This window comes from Clarias gariepinus, chromosome 15 (assembly GCF_024256425.1).
Source record: "Clarias gariepinus isolate MV-2021 ecotype Netherlands chromosome 15, CGAR_prim_01v2, whole genome shotgun sequence".
Taxonomy (NCBI): Eukaryota; Metazoa; Chordata; class Actinopteri; order Siluriformes; family Clariidae; genus Clarias; species Clarias gariepinus.
In genome coordinates, this window is record NC_071114.1 from 30,532,256 (window position 1) to 30,552,279 (window position 20,024).

The 20,024-nt window shown below is 42.0% G+C and overlaps 1 protein-coding gene across 5 annotated transcripts in view; it reads left to right on the forward strand.

Moving 5' to 3' along the window:
* Nucleotides 1-20,024, forward strand: part of sox6 (SRY-box transcription factor 6) — a 170,434-nt gene that overhangs the window by 77,487 nt on the left and 72,923 nt on the right. For all 5 annotated transcript variants that reach the window (XM_053512661.1, XM_053512662.1, XM_053512660.1 and 2 more), the window contains one exon: nucleotides 10,389-10,478. In XM_053512661.1, coding sequence (XP_053368636.1) covers nucleotides 10,389-10,478 — 90 coding nt within the window. The remainder of the gene's footprint in view (nucleotides 1-10,388; nucleotides 10,479-20,024) is intronic.

A 20,024-nucleotide genomic window follows, 5' to 3' on the forward strand; every position in this document is an offset into this window, starting at 1 on the left:
GACGTCTTATAAAAATAAAATTATTGGAATAGTAGGGTTACTAGAAGAATTTAGGAAGATGCGTGTGTGTGTCTATTTAATATTACATCATGACTTCCTTTTTCTTCCAAAAAATGAAAACTTGTTGAATATCTTTTCCAGACTCTCTTACAGGTCCATATTGATCCATTTTGAAAAGTCTTTATGTATTTTTTGGTTAATTTGTGCCTTTGTTTGTCTATGAGTGTGAATTTATTTGGGTTTAGGAATGCAGGAACCATCCTCTAACTTAAGAACATGCTGAAGAACCCTTGGTCTACTTAATGTAGAAAGAGAGGAAGTCTAGAACGAGCCAAGGTTCCAATTAGAACCCTTTCTAGTTTGCTAAACACACTTGTACTGTCACCTCGTGACCCCGTTATCTCCCACCCACAACCCCACACGATTTTGGTTCCCTTAAAGCAAGGTCTCCAAATGGTTTTAGAAAGCTATGAACTTGTGCAGTACCCAAAGAACGCTGCTTCCTTAATAAAAAAAAAAAAAAAAAGCTTTTTAGTGGACAAAGAAGGTTTCAAACCCTTTTGCAAAGCTGAGAACCCTTATCCTGATCCGCAGAACCCTTGGAAGCCGGTCTCGTGAAGGAAACATTTAGATTACATCAAGAAAGAAAGACAACCTGAGAGACTTTACAGGAGCCAGATTCCACCAGAGAGAGTGAAAAAAATCAAATAAATAAAACAACGAGCAAAAAAGAGTGTACCTGTGCGTGCCTTTGTTCGCTTTTGACCCGAGAGCTACAATTAGACTGCGGCTCCCCAGACCTGTTATTACGCTGAAATGGTTTACCTTTGAATTACACATCTCGCGCAGGAATGGATTTAGCGCTTTCAGGAATATTTCCGATTAAGGAGGACAAATTAAAAGTTAGTGACGAGTTTATTTGCTGGAGGAAACAAAAATATTAATGAACACAAAAACCATAATTCGGTTTAGATGTTTTCAGGGGAGTTTCTTTTCCTGCATTTTATTTTTTCTCCTAAGGATCTATTTTTACAAGCTGTTGACAAGCGGAAGCGGCTGCCGGGGTTCTCAGCGACCTACAGGTGACTAACCGAGGTGTTCACTAAGTGGAATAATGAACAGTATTAGGTGTCAATTAAATCAAGCCTTCCCCAAGGTGCAGGTGCTCCACACTGTACTGACACGTCTCAAGAAGTCGAAGCCTCTTCACCCATGCATGCCAAAAGGCGCATTTGCATATTAAAGAGACGAAATTATTTAACCCAGGCAAAAAAAAAAAAAAAAGAAAGAAAGAAAAAAAAATCTTCTGGAAATGATAGAGGTTATTAAAACTGTTGACAGGGAGGGAGGGTAATTGGCAGAAAATGAGCGACGAGGCAGTGTTGTACACCGTGTTGTGGTGGAGTTCTTTATCCAGATGCCTCCCTCTCTCTCTCCATCTCTCTCTATCTCTCTATCTCTCTTTCTCTCCCTCACATTTTTTCCGACTCTCCGTTTTAGCGGTGAGCATTGTGCGTCGTCGCCCGGGTGTGTAACCTATTACGTTTAGATTGCTCCCTTGCAATTAGTGCCCTTTTTGTCCTCCCTTCAATAACAGCGTGATTATGGAGACTTCAGGAGCGTTGCGCGGTGCCGTCGTCGCTAACAGCTGTTGTCTGCAGGCTCGCTGACGGGAGTGACAAAACATGTTTCCTTTTTGCCGTTTCACTTTCCTGTCTGCCTCTTGTAATTATTACACTCTCATTTTGTGATGATGATGGAGTCTTGTTTTAGTCGCTCTGTGATTAAGACATTCAGAAGATCCCCCCCCCCAAACGTTTTGTGTGCGCCTGCAGTTTTTCTTGTCTTTTTTCCTCTCTCTCTCTCTCTCTCTCTGTTTTTTTTTTTTTTTTGTGTTGTTGTGCCTCTAGTTTGTTTTTCTGACAAGATGGAGAAAGAGAAAGACGTGCCGGCTCTTTAGGCTTTTTTGATTTGCTGTTGTATCGGTATTGTTTAAAGGAAAGGAAAAGGCTTGGATGGCAGAACCGCTGATCGTAAAGGAGCATCTGGAAGAGCTTTTTTATGTTTTACACACAAACTGCAAAACAACACTTAGTTGTATTATTTCTTTCTAATCCCTCTGTTTGCTTTCTTTAATTTCCTAGGTCTGTTAGAAATCTTGACGTTTTCGAGCAAGCTTAAATCTGATCTGAAAATTTCATAATTTCAAATCATCATCATCATCATCATCATTATATTGTCTGCCATCTTATTTTCCTTTTTTCCTTCTGATTTCCTGCTCATGTGTTTCTGCACATTCAGTCTAAATAAAGGAGTCAGTGTTTGCGTGTATTTTTCTAGTAAAAGTTTAAAGGATTAGTGTACACCAATTATAACCATCTGGCCCCCCGGGGCGTGGCTCTGCAGGGTGTCTCAGGGTGTGCTGTGTTGTCCGGCACCAGGATGTTAGCAGGGGATCCTTTGGGTGCTGTGGGTTGTGCAGCGGGGGCTTGTTTGTCCGGCGTGTCCCAGGGGCGCTAGATCGGGTTGGGATCCGGGGAGTTTGGCTGCCAGGTCGGGGGCCCTTGGGTTCTTTGACATCCTGGTTCATGTGCGCAGTGGGCTGTGGTGCGCTGGGTGTTCTGGTGCTTTTCTTTCATAGTCAGCTTTTTTCAGCAATTTGTGAAAAAAAGACGTCCTAGCCTTTGGGGCCCATGTCACCAGTGAACTGGGGTATAATTCATTTGGTATAATTGGATCAATCTTGTTCTCTTCACCTGGGTGTGGCGTTAATATTAGGGGTAAACGTTGTATTTCTGTAATGTAATGTATAATTTTATTTGATAGTTTAATGATAGTCACCTTGGAGAGGAGGAAAAGATGAGGACTTTTTTTTTATAAAATATTTTTACTATAATATTGAAATCAGTCTTTCTTTCCTCTACAAATCTGAAGGTTGAGTAAAGATATTATTTATTTTTTAATCGACAGCATGTACTGTAAGGATGAAAAAAATCTTCAAATCAGTAATGATACCTGTGACCCAGCACAGCTCATGTTAGCAGGTTTTGTACCAAGGCTACCGAGAAACTGTGCGAGTGTTTAAAGGAGGAAAAAGTAGAAGAGCTGGAGGAAGTCAAGCCGTGACTCTGCGAGACAAAAAAAAGAAAGGAAAAAACACACAATGTACAATTCATGCTTACAGAGAACAATATCCAACTATGAGAGAAGAAGTGCAGAGAGGAATAGAGTGAAGTAATCTCTCTCTCTCTCTCTCTCTCTCTCTCTCTCCATCTCTCCGAGAGAGGGATTGATGAGGAAGAGCAGCTTCCTGTAGTGGGGATTACGACGGCTGTGTGGGGCCTGGGGGCAACGGCAGATGTGCTGGCATCACGCCATGGGGCACGAGTCATTGGGATGGACACACACACACACACACACACACACACTCAACTCAAAGACAAAATTTCAAGAAATCGTCCACAAATTTCTATAGTAGAGGGTCACGCTGAGAGAGGAGCTCGTCAATACAACAGAGATATCACATCATGATCCTTTTCACCAGGTGAACTGATATCTAATAAAAATGTACAGAATAAAAAAAAAGAAAAGGAAGGAAAAGTAGTCATTACATGGAGAAAATACTGCATCAATCCGATAGATAGATGGATGGACAGACAGATAGATAAATAAATAGATAGATAGACAGAAGAACTGACAAACACACAGATGGATAAAAAGACAGACAGACAGACAGACAGACCTATCTTTATAACACCCGGGGCAGTTTTATGTAAATGGGATGTTGTAATAAACCCTGTTTAGTTGATTAGTTTCCTGTAACAGCACACCCCGCGTGTTTTATGTCCTACACATGAATGTCATGTGATCAGATGCTCCTCACTCAGTTCACCTCTGCGACAGAATCTGAAATCAAAAATTAGCTGAAGTAGCTACAGAGTTGTTTACAGCGAACAGTGTTACACAACCTCTCTACACATGGCAGGGATTATCATTCTGAACATATTTATATGAACAAAAATAAAATGTAAAAAAATTCTGGCACCCCTGAGCAAAATGACGATTGTTTACCCGGAGTGTGTGTGTGTGTGTGTGTGTGTGTGTGTGTGTGAGCGAGTTCTCCTTCTGTTGCTTTTGTTAAACAAGACACTTTGGCTGTGGTTTCTTACCAGGTGCTGAGATCTCCGTTTACAGAAAAACCTGGCTGAGATTTACGAGGGCCTTCACTCTTCCGTTTTATGTCTTTAAAGCCGTGTTTGCAATCTGCTCCCTCTATCTTTTGCTCTGGGTGTGTATTTAATTTTTTTCCCCCTCCGAGTGATCCGAGGATGAGAGCGTATCTGTCGCGGCAGGTTTTTAGCAGAGATTGGTTAGCAGATAGCGGTGCGATCCATGCAGGAGCAGCGTGGAGTGTTTGTCTAGGTGTCAAAGACACACACTGCATGGCGGTTTGGCCCGTGGAGTCCCACAGCTCCAGCACCAGCGACTGTCGTGACGTTTTTGCCACGACGCTGTTAGCTGTCATGCTAGGACATCAGGAAGGTGTGCGGATTGATCATCTCTTCAGATGCGTCAAAAGCCTGCTGTTAATCTAGCTTAAAGGTATTGCCTTGTCAAATCTCAGGCTAGGATTTTCTAGTGCTAGTCTGGAGTTCATGCTAGCATCAGGACAAACTCTTCCAGAAATATTACAGCTTTATGTAATGAACCCTTCCTAGCGCTAAAGTCTTTTATCTTACCTGCTAGTTATAATATCTCTGCCTGAGTTTATTTAAGCATGCTAAGCTAAGCTAGGTGGAAATAGAGCGCTAGAATTGGTGTAGCGTTGCATGTCAGGGTCTTTTTTCCCGCCCCTTTCCAGAGAAAGTTTTGCTAGTTCTAGTCAAATTTTTTAATAATTTCCAAGATCTATACTCTTTATGTTTTGAGCCTCGAAGAGCACAAATAATAAAATAATTTTAAATGCTATGAAAGCTAAACAGCTATCTAGAAAAGTTCATCACTAATTTGATTGTAGCTGTAAATATTAAAGTCTCTCCTTTTTCAGTGCTAAGTTAAGCTTTCTTGCTAGCTGCATCTACGCTCTCCAAGATAAGTAATCGTGCTGTTTGCGTCATGAAGTAAACAAACCCCATGCTAGATAAGCTACCCGCCGGACTCAGAGAGTTAATTTCGGCTCAGTAGAAGCGCGCTAAAATTATCGTCGCGTTGGGGATCGGAGTGTTTGTTTTTCAGCTTGTAGACCCATTGTTTGAAGCTTTGCTAACACGCTGCATAATCCTCTTGTTTGTGAAGGGGAGGTATCTCTGGAGTGCTGCATGGGTGCTACAAGAGAATAAAACATACACACATACACAGGGTTTAGTTTAATCACGCTAGGCTAGGCCAGCTCTGGGGTGCTGGCATTATGGGTGTTTGGGGTAAAGGAATTCTCTTCCTCTCAGTGTTTTTGGACGCGCGGCTGCTAGTTTTGCTTTGTGTCTCAAGAGAGACTCCAGATCAGCAGGGTATACGCCAACCACCGCTCCTCGCCAAGCGCCCCGTGCCTCGATCTGCCAGAGCGGAGCCATGCCAGAGGAAGCCAACTCGGATCCGGAGAGGCTCGGAGGCCTGCTGTCGGGGAAAGGGACCTTGGGAAAATGTAAATAGGATACTGATAAGACCTATTGTTTTCATTCCAATGTCACCCAGGCTGAATCGTTTCCCCCTCATCGCTTTATCTCGGAGGAGGAGTGGAGGGCGCGGGGGCCCGAATCTGGGAAACAACAATGAACTTTTCCTGGTTTTACAGTTCCAGCGTGGAGCGTTTGGTAACCGAGACATGACCAGGAGAGCGACATGGCGGTTTTCTAAGAACACGTGAAGATTCTAGAGAGGATTAGATTAAATCATATATATTTAAACCAGGCGGCGTTTGAGTCAAACTGGAACTTGTCAGGAAATTCCTGGTGAATGAAGGTGTGAAAGTGACTGACAGCCGACAGTTCAAGCGCAGTACGGTGATGAGACTCTTAGCTGGAGTAACACCTGAACGGTGCAAACGTTTTAAAGAAGGCCGAACGTCCGTGAATGACGACCCCGGCCGAGGTCGGAAGCTCGGAGCTCGAAACTCCTGATGCTTGACAATCGACGGATAACTTGTCGCCAACTTGCGGAAGAAAGAGACGTATCTGTGTGTGTGAACTGTACACACAATCAGTCACCAGCACCACTGACACATTATCGTCACACAGTCCTGTACAGTCCTGACCTCGCTCTAAGACATTTCCACATGTTTGACATGTTTGAAAAAGGAGTTCCTGGGAGGCCGGTGTTTCCGATATGATTCAAGCAGACAGTCCGATCATGGCTCTGGCCTACTGAGAAAACTTTCTACATAAAACACTGGGATAAGTGCACTAGTGTAGGAGGGGATTATATAGAGAAATAAAGGAAGATTTGACTTATTTCACACAATCAAAAGTCCTGCTTTGACTCGAACTCCTCTCTGACGATCGTTTATATTTTGTCGTGAGAATTTCACTGTTGTGACGGACGTTCTTATTGTTATTGTTAACGCAGGTTACAACCGTAATTAATGATACAAATAATAAATAAATAAACAAAAACACAGATGGAAGAAGAAGAAGAAGAAATGCCGGATTATTATTAGCGACGTATGAGATGACAGGTGTGCTAGCATGAATGTTGAAGCTGTAAAACAACAAGCTGTGAAGGAAGCAGGACAGAAACAGACACTAAAGCTCCGCCGCATCGCTCTCTTTATTAATAGTTAAAGCGAGAGGTTTCTACTAGTTACTTCTTATCAGGTCTATTCGCACTATTAGTTGTTAAAGATTAAGCACCGCACTTCAGGGTGTGCCTGTTAGCTTAGCAATTCTAGGGAGTCGAACAGACGAGGAACGTTCCTCCTTTTATTCCTGACGAGGGAAGAGGATTCCACAACAGCTTTTGTAACGGCGCTTTGAAACAACCCAGATGACCCGCGCTCTAACCTCGTTATTTTCTCCTCTCTGAGATTTGGAGCTGTGATGCTTCAGTTAGCGATGTGCCGCTAAGCTTTCAATGCATTCCTCTGAATTTAATACACACACACACACACATGCACACACATGCACACATACACACACATGCACACATGAACACATCCATGCAGACAAACACGATGGAAATTCCTCACCTCTTCCAGGTAAAAAGGAGCACAGGGCAGGTCTGGCACATTCCAGATGTAGTGTGTGTTTGTGTGTGTGTGTGTGTGTGTGTGTGTGTGTGTGTGCGTGTGTGTGGAGGAGTGCAGGGAGCGACCGCTCTCGAGGGAGGCAGAGTGGAGCAGAATGGGAGCTGGCACCGCATTATCTCCAACAGTTGGTGCATTGCTTAATGATCAAGTGCTGGAGCGGCATCTGTGCTGTGTGTGTGTGTGTGTGTGTGTGTGTGTGTGTGTGTGTGTGTGTGTGTGTGTGTGTGATCTAAAAGCAAGGAATATGGGAAGGTCTTCTGTAAACCTTTTGACCCGATCAGGACAGTTTGCATCTTAAAAGGAAGTTTGTGTTTTTGCCTCGTTTCATCTGCAACGAAAGAATTTGTGGGTCTGTTTGTTGTGTGTGTGTGTGTGTGTGTGTGTGTGTGTGTGTGTTTTGAATCTGACAGGAGTTTCGAGTGTGTGTGTGTGTTGACAGAGGAAGCTCTTTCACCCTTCTGGAGGAGAAGCAGAGTCATGAAGGACCCCCTCTGAGTGTGTGTGTGTGTGTGTGTGTGTGTGTGTGTGTGTGTGTATAAGATCCTCCTGCCAGGACACACACAAATCAGCCACGAGGTCGAAGAAACAAACCGCGGCAGGAAAGTGGAAAAACAGGAGCGGTGTTAGAGTGACCTGCAGACCGGGAGCGAGACAGACGGGCCGGGTCAGATTTCAGAGACGAGCAGGATGTTTGTGTTTGTGTATCGTTGCCGTTTGCGCGTCTGACACGTGAGCATGAGGATCGCTATGTATGGTCCTGAGGCGACACGTCTGGTTTTCACGTGACGCCCACGAGCGCGATGATCTGTTAGAGCCGGAACGTTCTTGCAAGCTACAAAACGCAAAGACGGCGGCTGTCACACACACACGAATCGTCGTCCACGTTTTTCCTCCAAACAAGCGGCGCATTGTGCGCGTGAGCTTCGCCTGAAGCCCTCTGTCCTCTCCTTATTCTCTTTATTTTTTCATCATGATGTCATCCTGCTACAGATGATCATCTCACATCACAGTTCACAGATGAGGAGAAGGCGCGGCAGTACGGCAGCACATCAGCGCTCTCGGTCGAATACGTTACCGTTTCTATAGCGACGGCTCGTTTGTGATCGTTGGTCAGGTTTGTGGAAAGTGTGGAAGGAGTCTCCAGTGTCAGCGCTCTGGAATAGAATGGAATGTTTTTTTTTTTTTATGTCTAATTAACTTGTTTTTAATGTAATTATAAATACTTTTTTTCTGGAAATTGCTTTGATGTAAGAGGAATGAAACCCTTTGTGATGTGAAGTCACAGGAAAATAATCAACGATGGAGTAATAACCAGATGAGATGTCTAGTTTTATTTATCATGCAAATTCTTTAAATGTGATTAAACAAGGCATTATTTGTTTAATCACACACACACACACACACGTATACTGTATGTACATACCCTCATGCTCTTATCGATTGTCTTTGCGTAAGTGTGTATGATTAAATGAGGTGAGGCCCACTGTAGTGAGTGTATGGGGGTGTGTGTGTGTGTGTGTGTGTGTGTGTGTGTGGTGGGAACGGTCTGACCCAGGCTCGGAGGCTCTGCCTGGTGAGCAGCGTGTTCTTTATCAGCGTCCCCGGACGGACAGCGGCTCAGCAGATTCCAGCCATTCCTCCTCCTGATTCATTGTCTGCCGGACAAATGTTAATTGTTTTCATCATCGGCGTCCTGCCCCGTCCGTGCCCCCTCCACGTCTCCTCTAATGTCTCTCTGGGGTGCCTGCGTGCCTGATCGGCCTTATCGCGAGTCAAACCCCAGAGCTCGTGAGAAATCCACGTTGCTCGTTAAACTGTGTGTGTGTGTGTGAGCATCTTTGTCCATGTCTACTACTCAGTTTTAAATCCAGTCTTTGTTTCTCGTTATCTTTCTATCGATTCATTAAAACAGATTCTGTCATTTATAAACTATCACGTTGTAACTCTGTGATTTTTGATTGTATTTTTCTCCTCTAACACCATCTGATACAAAACGCTGCCAAACAGTATGGAAATGATAGAGTTAATGTTCTTATAGATACAGGAACGTTGTGGAAACGTTGTAGAAACGTTCACCGATGTTATGGCAAAGCTTCCTCAGACACATCTAGAAACCTGAACGTGATTATTGTCAGGATCAAAAGCATCTTTTATCCCAATGTTTAGAAAACGTTCTGCAAACCGCATTACAGTTATCATCTGATAATAACTATTTGTAGCAAAATTAAATAAATCAATTAATAAATTGATAAAAAACAAACTTAGAAAATAAAACAACAGCAACATCAGTAATAATAATAATAATAATAATAATAATAATGAAGCAACATAAAGATCTTATTTTTAGTTTTATCTATTCTTTAGTTAAATTTTTTTATACTTTATTTATTTATTTTTTATTACTATATGTTTTATATATATTTTTGAACTTCCTGACATCACCACCTTCACCTTCTTTGTAGGCAAATAAGTACTTTGTTAGAATTTAATAACATTTTTCTTCCTTATTCCTAACAGAAAAGTGGATAAAGGAAATGTAAAAACATAAAGAGAAAAAAAGTCCAACATGACATGAAGGAAAATATAGCAAAGTAACAAAAATGACAAGCCGAACTGAAACACTCTTCATTTCTGAGTTGAGTCACATGTACCGGCCTTTTTTTTATTTTTTTAATTAAAGTTTATTTATTTATTTATTAATTCTTGCCAGAAAATTTCCACCAGTAAGAAAAACAATTCCCGACCCCTGATACTGTACATTTCAGATCAGTGTTACAGCGTTAGCTTCACGGCGTGACTGAGCGGGAGTCGCGGCATCGCGCAGCTCTCTCTCCGAGCGTTCACTTCAGAATTCTAAACTATGAGTTTTGCGGTGCGGTGGAACAGATTGATTCTACAAACTCTAGAGCTAGGTGCTAACTGCCGGTGCTAAGGGTTAGCACAGTCCTGGCTGTGAGCTAGCTAGATTAGTGCCCGATCCGGACTGAGAGTCGGGGATAAGTTTCTTCATACGGAAATATGTAAAAAAAAACAACTAAAAACTGTCTTTCTTTCTGTGTTTGTAAATTAATTCGAGTCTAATTACTTATTATAAAGATTAGAATTCAGTTAAAGCCTGATCGTCCTTGTCTTCTGCTCGTGTTTTCAGAAACGTCCTGCATGGAGAAACTGCTTTCTAAAGAGTGGAAGGAGAAAATGGAGAGACTGAACACGAGCGAGCTTCTGGGAGAAATACAAGGTGAGTTCCCTTCGCTTCAAAACCGAGACCTTCTTATTAAAAGTGAGTCGGACTCCTGTCGGCGAATCCAGACAGGTTCTTCCCTCGGGGATCTAATCAGCGCTTGGCCTGCTCTCTGAGAGCGCTTTCACAGCTACGAGTCTGACTCTGAGTCGGATTCTTCTGACTCCTTTACTGTTTCATTTGCTCTGGGTTTAGACAGCACATCATTGTTTGCTGAACGAATCAAAGTGTAAAGAAACGTGTGTGTGTACAGTATGTGTGTGTACAGTATGTGTGTGTACAGTATGTGTGTGTGTGTGGAGCTCAAAAACGCCCTCTTTCATCATTCATTAGTCAGAAATGACAGAAAAAATTAAACAAATGTTCGTCAGAAAAATTCAGGAGTCAAATAAGTTTATAAATAACCAGGTTAAAAAGTTTTGCGTATGATTTATTTTCTTCAAATCCGCTGCGTTTCTGCCGTCCTGCTGTGCTACGTTGGTTCAGTTTAGCAGCTTTGTTCATTTCCTCGCTAGAGTTGTTTCCTCCTGAGTGTTCTCACGCGCCTAAAGAACCGCGCACCGAAGTCCGAGAACTGAGAACACACCAGGGTTCTGTTAATAAACTCAAAACACTTAATAGACTTAGTCAGTGGATGAATCATTCATTAGGCTCCTAAAGAACCTTTATTTAATGAATCTTTTATAGTTCTTGTTGGTGTCTAATCATTTTCTCCTACCCTGTCAGAACCTCCTACCAGTAGCAAAAATCGATTATACCTCCTATCAGTCCACTTTCTCAATCTCCCTATAGTTTTATCATATTATATTATAGTTTTATCAGAGGTTGCGCTCTAATTACCCTGACGTCCAGGTAGCACTTTGTGACATCTTGTTTTTAAAGTTATCAGGATAAAACCCCTCTTGGTTTAACACTGGTAGCGCGTTCTGACAACCATATCTGTCAGTCCACTTTAGCTGAATGTTACTGTAGATTAAGCACATAAAATAAAATGTGCAATAAAATACAAAAAAACTTTCAGAACTAATCATGAACCCACAGGATGCCGGAGCGGTAGCATGGATTTATGGGCTAAAGCAGCAAAACATGGCATATTTTTGGTGTGTCCACACACACACACACACACACACACACACACACACACACATACACACACACATACGTGGTCAGAGTAAGTAGAAGAGACTGATAGGTAGGACAAATTTATAGAACAGTGGACCATGAAATTGTCCTTAAAGACGGGTACAATGAGGGGTGCCTTTATTTTTAACACACAGTAAAGGAGTTACTTTTGGAAAAACAACTACGACAGTCACATTGGAACACATTTGGGAAAAAAAATAGATATGGAGAATCTTTTTCTCCATGGTTGTCCAAACTGATAATGTGTGTGTGTGTGTGTGTGTGTTTTGTATAATACCCACTATATATCAGAACACACTTCATGTATCACAGCTGTTTCTTACTGAAGATGAGCTCCTGTTCTTCTGTTTTTTTTTCTCCTTTTTTCTTTTTTTTTTTTTTGTCCTCGGCCGGCTGCAGGTCTTAGCACGGACTGTTACAGGCGTGTGTTTATGTAGCAGAAACAGCAGCAGCCGGCACAGAACCAGCGCTCTGATAACACGGCAGCGTCCGTCTCTCTGCACTCTCCCCCTCCTTAATCGCACCGTCTCTCTCTCTCTCTCTCTCTCTCTCTGTCTCCTCATCATTCTTTCCTGTTGGTTGGCACCAACACCCTGTTTTTTTTTTTTTTTGTAATTATTTTAAATTATTTTATATTTTACGTGCACACGCACACTTACATTTTCACACACCATTTATTTATTTATTTGTTTATTTATTTATTTATTTACATTAATTATCATACATAACATTCTTCCATAGTGTTAATGATTCTGGATCAGGTTATATTTTCTCCATGTACTTAATAAGAAAGAAAGAAAGAAAGAAAGAAGTCATGCTAATAAGTGTATTCATCAGCAATAACCTTAATGAATCCCCAACGTGTAAATCACGTCACGGAAAATTCATTGTACCTCCTTCCCTCACCGCGCGCGCGCCACCGTAGATCAAAGTGCAGCGCGGAAGATGGCGGGCGGGAGCAGGGGGATGATTTAGCCCTTTTGAAAGGAGATATTTTTAAATTACAGGGCATTTTTGTGCTTGATAAACGGCAAAGAAAGGACGGAATGGGTGGTAGGGTGGAGGGGAAGGAGGGGGGAGGTCACACTTTGGAAGGTAGAGGCAGGTAGAAGGGATTTAAAAAAGAAGAAGAAGAAATAAAAATGCCTTTTGTAGCACGCCACACAAACACACAAACACACATAAAGTGTATATATATATATATATATATATATATATATATATATATATATATATATATATATATATACTGAAGATATATATATATATATATATATATACTGTATGTGTGTATATATATATATAATATATTATTATTATTAATAATAATAATAATAATAATATATATATATAGGGAGTGAAGATAGAAAAGAAAAGAGAGAAACAGACAGAGCTACTTTTCATATCACACCGGCAGCCTAAGGTTTCTAATTAGCGTGCCATTTCATATGACTGTAGACATTTCAAATGGCTGCTTTGTGCTCCCCCGTTACAAAATGTCTCTCTGGTGCGTTTGAAGTCGACCCGATGTAAGTGCGGGCAATTAAAAAGGGAAGCTCAGGGTTGGAGAGACACACAAGGTCTGCTTAATTAAAACACAAACAAAGGCACCAAGCTGAGAAAAGAAGAGAAAAAAAAAATACACTCACGGACGTAGACCGCACACACACACACACACACGCACGCACGCACGCACACACACAAAGCATTTGATTAAGATCTAAAGTGCAATGATAAATCAGATACCACGTTAATTGTCGAGTTAAAAAATCAATACGGAGGCCACGCATGCCTGTAAGTTCACATGAATAGGGACGAGGCCCAGATAAAGGATGACACCAGGATGAAAAGCCGCGGCTGCCTGCCTGGCCTTGCTATTTCTCCTCCTGACTGTAAGGCGTTCAGAGCGCCGCCGATGGAAAACACTCGGATCATTGTTCGCCTCAATTGTCGTGAAGCTTCTGAAATAAAAGTTCAGTTTTTATATTTCTCAGAGTGAAAAAGAAAATAATGTGACCTTTGCAAAAAAAAAAGAAAGAAAGAAAGAAAGAAAGAAAGAAAGAAAGAAAGAAAGAAAGAAAAAACCCATGGTACGCATGCTCCTCGACTTATGATGTTACGTACAGATGAACTCATTGTATGTTTTGTAAGTCAAAAACGCAGCTAATAGCGTACACTTAACCTGCCGGATATCATGGCTGAACCGAGCCATCATTAAACACTGTACTGAAAGTAAAAAAAACGGAGTGGTTTTAGGGTCAAATTTAATGTCAAAATGTGCAGTTCCTTGAATGACCACTAGGACTCCAAAAGTGAGCCAATCCCCATAGACCAAAATTTTACAAAATAATTAAACATCTTTACAGCCTGATACAAAAAAAAAAAAGGCAAAAAATGGTTTTAGTCTCCATAGCTAGATTTCTCGTTCATGGCGACTTTACACATTTATGGAAATCATCAGTTAAAGATATATAAAACCAGAAAATTATGCGTCATTAGAGATTGTGGGTGATTTGAGTGACAGCTGTATTGTCTACTCTGCATCATTTTAGTAAACCAGTTAACCGGAATCGTTATAGTTTAACTCACAACAAGAACTCTAGGAGTTGACACGGGACGACGGAGTTCAAATGCAACATAACGTTGTAATTAGGTGTGTTCCAACCAACAGCTAGGCTCCATTTGTTTTGCCCCGGAGTTTAGGGCGGAGTCAGCTTCTGCCAAAATGGCGGCGACCAGAGCTCCCACAGCAGAGCTTCAAAACCGCTCTTCAGAAAACCTACGGGTGACGTCACCGAGTGCTTGTCCAGTTCTTTTCCTCCAGTCTGTGGTTCCGTCACTTGCCACTTAAAGTTCAAGTTGATCATGCACATTAATACAAACTTCTGATGACTGTCAGAGCTGCTGAGATCCAAAATGAATCAACACCTTCTGACCAATAGGAGTCCAGAAATCAAACACCAGATAAATCTAACTAAAGAAAAGTCACCTCTGGACTCCAGACACAGACTCTCCACTTGTGCTCCTTCTGAAGCTCCTTTAAAAGGTCTGAGCACAGGGACAGATCTTGCCCAAGAAACCATGCAGGATGGCTTTTTTTTTCTTCTCCCTCCTGAGCGACGTGTTTGTTTTCATCCTGATCTTAGCTGTCAGTCAGGAGGAACGGTGAGGAGCGAAGTGGAGATCTGCTGAACAAAACCACAGAACAGGAGAGGCAAGCTGTCTGGAGCGCGGCCAAGCCACAGCGCGGGCCAGAGAGAAACCGAGCACACGGATCACCAGCTACAAACACACACTGTACACACACACACACACACACACACACACACACAGACACGAGTTCAGTGCGTCAGGATGGAGAGAGAACAGAAGAGACGCTGGACTTGACAGATCAGTTTCACTTTTAAAACATAGCGTTTATTTATTTATTTATTTTTTACCAACAAACCTAAACAGAATCATGAGCTTTATGATTTACAAACACAAAAAGAAGAACGAGCAGGATTCTGATTGGTGTAGGAAGTAAAAACCAAGACGTCTGATTGGTCGAAAGGACATGTGTACAATCTGTGTGACTGCTGCTTATAGTACAACAAACTTACCTTTAAACTTTTTGGATAATAATAATAATAATAATAATAATAATAATTTACTAAGTGCCTTATGAATAAATGCAATACACATTATCATTACATATCAAAAAAAGAAATAAAATTATTATTGATAATAAACAAGTATGAAAACATTTAATCAATCAATCAAGTAAAATCCATAAAGTTAAGTCATCAAGTTTCATCTTTCTGTGATTTGTTTGTTTATAATTCACACAAAAAATAACTATACTGTATAAAACTATGAAGCTGCCACCATATTTTCAATTATATTTTCATTTATAGCTAATAAAATCAAGACACATTACAGCATTAATCTCTGGAACACTTAATTCCTACTTTAATAAATATGTTTATTATGACTATACCTGCCTATAACTTTAAGTTATTTTGACATATAGGCCTATATATTTATGAGATATTTTATGTTTTTATGTTCTTAACATTTGTTTTCTGAAACCGTTTAGAATTGCAGCTGATCGTACCGAGGTTGCTAACACGAACTAAGCCGAAAGGATTTTCCTGACACATAGTGCGCAAAAAAAAGAAGTTAAAATAAAATAAATTAATAAGTCTGTAATATACTCGGTCTATAACGTACTTGTTTTATTAAGTGACGTGTCAAGTGCGGAAACATCCGCCGTTACTCAGCCATTGTTCCTGATAGAGAGCTAACAGAGAGAGAGAGAGAGAGAGAGAGAGCAGGGGAAAAGAAATCACCTCCACCCATCAGGCGCTTGTAAAATATTCTTCCATTCGCCCGATTCAGAAGTGCCACACTTTGCATTTTCTCAATAGGCAAACTGTTTGGCCTTATGTACCCAAGTGAAATATGAGCTACAGTAAATTATTATTCTTTGGGCCACATTTGCGAGATGAATGCCGGCCGAGGCGTGCTCCGTTGCTCTCCTAATGAATTGAGGGATTTAGCTTGTGGTGTCGGGGTGGCAGAAAGGCGCACCTTGTTTTCTGCCTCGCCTGCTTCTCTGACACGGTGTTACAGAAAACCCTTGCAAACAGAAGAGAAAACACACACACACACACTCACGTACACGCGTGCACACACACTCCGACAGACAGCTCCGGCCAAAGGAAAATCACCCCGTGGACAGCGGCCTGCCAGACACATGCTTAAGCGTTCTTACTGCGCAAATATTTTCATTTATTAAGCACATCCAAAAAGCTTCCGTGCGCAGTGTCTGGCCTGCGCTCTGTTTCCTCCGAGGCAGTGAAACTCTAGCGTTTTTATAATTCAGATACTAGAAGCGCGTCTTTGTGTGAGTTAACTCGAACAAACGCTCGCTCATAACCCGGTGTTCAGGACGCCGTCGTGTTTGCATAGCTATACGGTTCTGTACTCTGATTGGTCAGAATCTTTATGCAAATCTCACTCACCCGTTCTCTGTAGCGCTAATCCTGTACAGAGCCTGTCTCAGGGGACTAGTGGCAGGTACGCCCTGGTTCTGTACAAACACTCGCTCACACACTCGTGCATTACGGGAACACCAATCTGCATGTCTTTGGGAAATGTGGGAGGAAACCGGAGTACCCAGAGGAAACCCACCAAGTAGGTACTCCGGTCTCTTTCCACAGTCCAAAGACACGCAGATTAGATTTCAGATTGCGCGTTGTGTGTGAGTGTGTGGTTTTTTGTTGTAGCTTTTTTGGACATTCCACGGCTTTAAATGTAGGTATAAATAGATAAAAAGTGCACGGTATTCTTTAACAATAAAAATACTGATGTAGAAAAGGCATAAAACACCTCAGGACTCTGGTGTGGTATCAGTAACGCGACGTCATCGCCTCATCATTATTTCACCATAATCTGAGACCTGAGAGGGAAAATAAGCCGATCTCGTCTACACGCCCAGGTCCCCTGATTACAAACGCCAGGGTCACAAATGTCCTGCTTCTTTAACTCCTACACTGCCGTGAAACCTTAGACACGAGCCGTCTAGCCTTAACACAAATCCTTTGTGACTGAAGTGCTTAAGTATCAGCAGAGGCAATCAGATCAAATCACACGAGCGACTCTTCCAGGCAGTGTGAAGTTTTTTTAGGAGGGGAGAGGGGGTTAACAAGGCCTTGAATTGGGGCCAGGTTTGAGCCTAGCTCTGTGATAAAAGCAGGAAGATGTCAAGGCATCGCCGTATGAGCTGAATTAGCGATTTTTTATTATTATTATTATTATTTTTGTGCCACATGCTCGCACTCAAGGTCTCTACGCACCGGCCAAGTCCGAGCCCTGAAACATGACATTGAGTTCGGATTTATCTCATCAGCTTGGTCCTAAATCAGTGTCAGCTTTGTACTGGGTTCTAGCTTCAGCTTAATTGTCAGCAGGATATAAAGAAAAGAAAAACACTCTACTGTATGAAGGGCACCTCGCTTTAATTAGTTGAATTTTTCAAGAACTGAACACATGTGGGATCGTTCCACACGTACCTCGCGCTAACCCCTCCCATGTCCTCAACTCAGAAATGCATAATAGACAAGGACATTCACACATTTACCTAAATCATGCTAGCTAGCACAGAACCCTATTTGCATTGGCAAGCGCAGCTAATTGCGCTTAAGTGCTCGAGGCTACACTGTCTTCTTTTTCGCTAGTTCAACAAGACTTTCGCCCTCTGTCAAGCTCCAGCAAGGCTGTTACCTTTCATTCTGCATTTAAGCATAGCTCTGAAATGTTTTTTTTTTTTTTTTTCCCTGAATTGATGGCTTGCGCGGGCCATATGCTGACATGCGGTAGCACGTCCATGCTCAAGCTTGTTAATGAAGTTTTATTGGCAGGATTAGCAAGGTTTTATATCATCGCGTAGGGGCTGGCAGCCAGGTAAAACAGCTGTCGCTCGTATTGTTTCAATTCAGGGGGAAAGGAAAGCACTTTTAGGGTCATATCACTCCAAACAGCATGAATTTGTATGTGTGTGTGTATGTGTATGTGTGTGTGGTCTGGAGATCCTATTATTTTTAAATATTTTTTAAATAATAGTTTAGATCCGTTTTTATATTTCTGTACAGTTCTTATATCACAGAGAGTGATTGAAATACATTCAAAGATGCACTGGAGAAGGTAAAAGAGAGACATTCTGTATGCCTTAAATTATTCTTCAAGCTCCTTCACCTTGACTCGCACAGCAGATGATCCACGTAAAAACAGATAAAACTAAACTTGTAGATATGATCAAAATTCTCTGTAAGATTTTACAGTCTCCAATGTCAGAGTTAAAACTGTAATGTCCCGGTTTCTTCAGAGATTTACAGTGTGTTCTGCTTCGAGTTACACCTTTTTTCTCATGCTGAAGCTCCCGAGTGCTGAGCCTCCAGCCACGTCAGGCATGTCAGCTATGTGTAGTGTGTGTCCGGACTCGGCTCTCCGGCACAATCACCGCTTTTTACAGACCTCCTAATTTACTTAGGATGGACTCGCGGCATATGGGGAGCATCCACAATGGCTGACTGACGGAGAGACAAAGAAATTCCAGTGCTGGGACGTTTTGGGAAGAAAAAAAAAAGTCATTCACATTTAGTCATAATGGCTCAGCTGTCCTTACCAAAGACTGAGGAAAGAATAGCGAGCCTTGTGATTCTTTTTTTACATCCTTTTTTCCCCTCATCGTTCTTTCTTTTCCTGTGTGTGCGCTCAAAGCTTTTATCTTCCTCATTCACTCGGGACTGTTCATAGTTACAAGCTGCCTTCTCTCTCTTCTCTCCCTGCTGCAGGACTTGGAACTCAAATTAGGGCCCGCTTGATTAGAAAAGGAAAAGAGAGGGGGAGGCTCGAGTTGAGAAAATAGCTGTTGGACAGAACAAATCGCACCCCTACAAAGTGTCTTTTATTCTTTAGGTCCTCTTTTTGCTGGACCCCCCTCTTGTTCGGTTGTTCACTGGGGTCTCTGTTGCTTTGATTCTCTGTCCATCATTCATCGTCTATATGTGTCTTCTGGTCAGGGATTGGTGAAAAACGTAAGGGTGGGATTGAATTAGGTAACTGCCCTGGGTATTCTCCCAGGACTTTAACTGATCCATATGTTCAGCTCAGGTATCTCTCTGAGCTTTGTGCTCGGTAATTCTCAGCCCTCATGGGCATTGGTATGGTTTTACTCAACTGCCCCTTTAACCTGTCACCACGTATTACCTGAGTCCTAAGACTTTGCCGTCTTTAAAAGCGTGGAGGCTTCCTGAGCAGACTGTCTCCTTCCAGAAAAGATGATGAGAGGAGACACCTTTACAAGAGAGTCTAGACCCACTGCTGTTAAAGAGCGGCGCAGTACGCACGGATGGCCTCTTTGTCAGCAGATGCGGTCTCTGTCCTCTGCATGCTGCCCCGTCCAATAAAACATGTAAGGACTCGGATGTGGGCAAAAAACAAAAAACATCTGGTGGACCATATGCTTAATTATAAAAGGGTAGACACGTAAAACAGAGTAGTTTAGCCAGTTTGTTGGATCCTGCTGTATAGGTGTTTTCCTGTATTCTTTTCACTCCAGTTGCTTCCCAAAACACTATCTTGGCAAAATAGCTACTTGCATATAACTCTAGAGCATTCAGCAATACATTCCTCAAACCGGGCCTCAGAAAAGAGGACAAGACGAGAGCAGAATGGGGAGACAGTAGAAAGGCTGACAGTTGCTATTATGGTGGTGTAGGAGCAGTGGGAAGAGGAGGGGGACAGCCTCAGTCCTGTACAATTGAGAAGAGACTGAAAAACAATGTGAGCTCTGTTGGTATGCTTCTAGTGTTTGGGCAAAGCAGCGTTCCCCAACACACGGCCCCTGTACCGAAC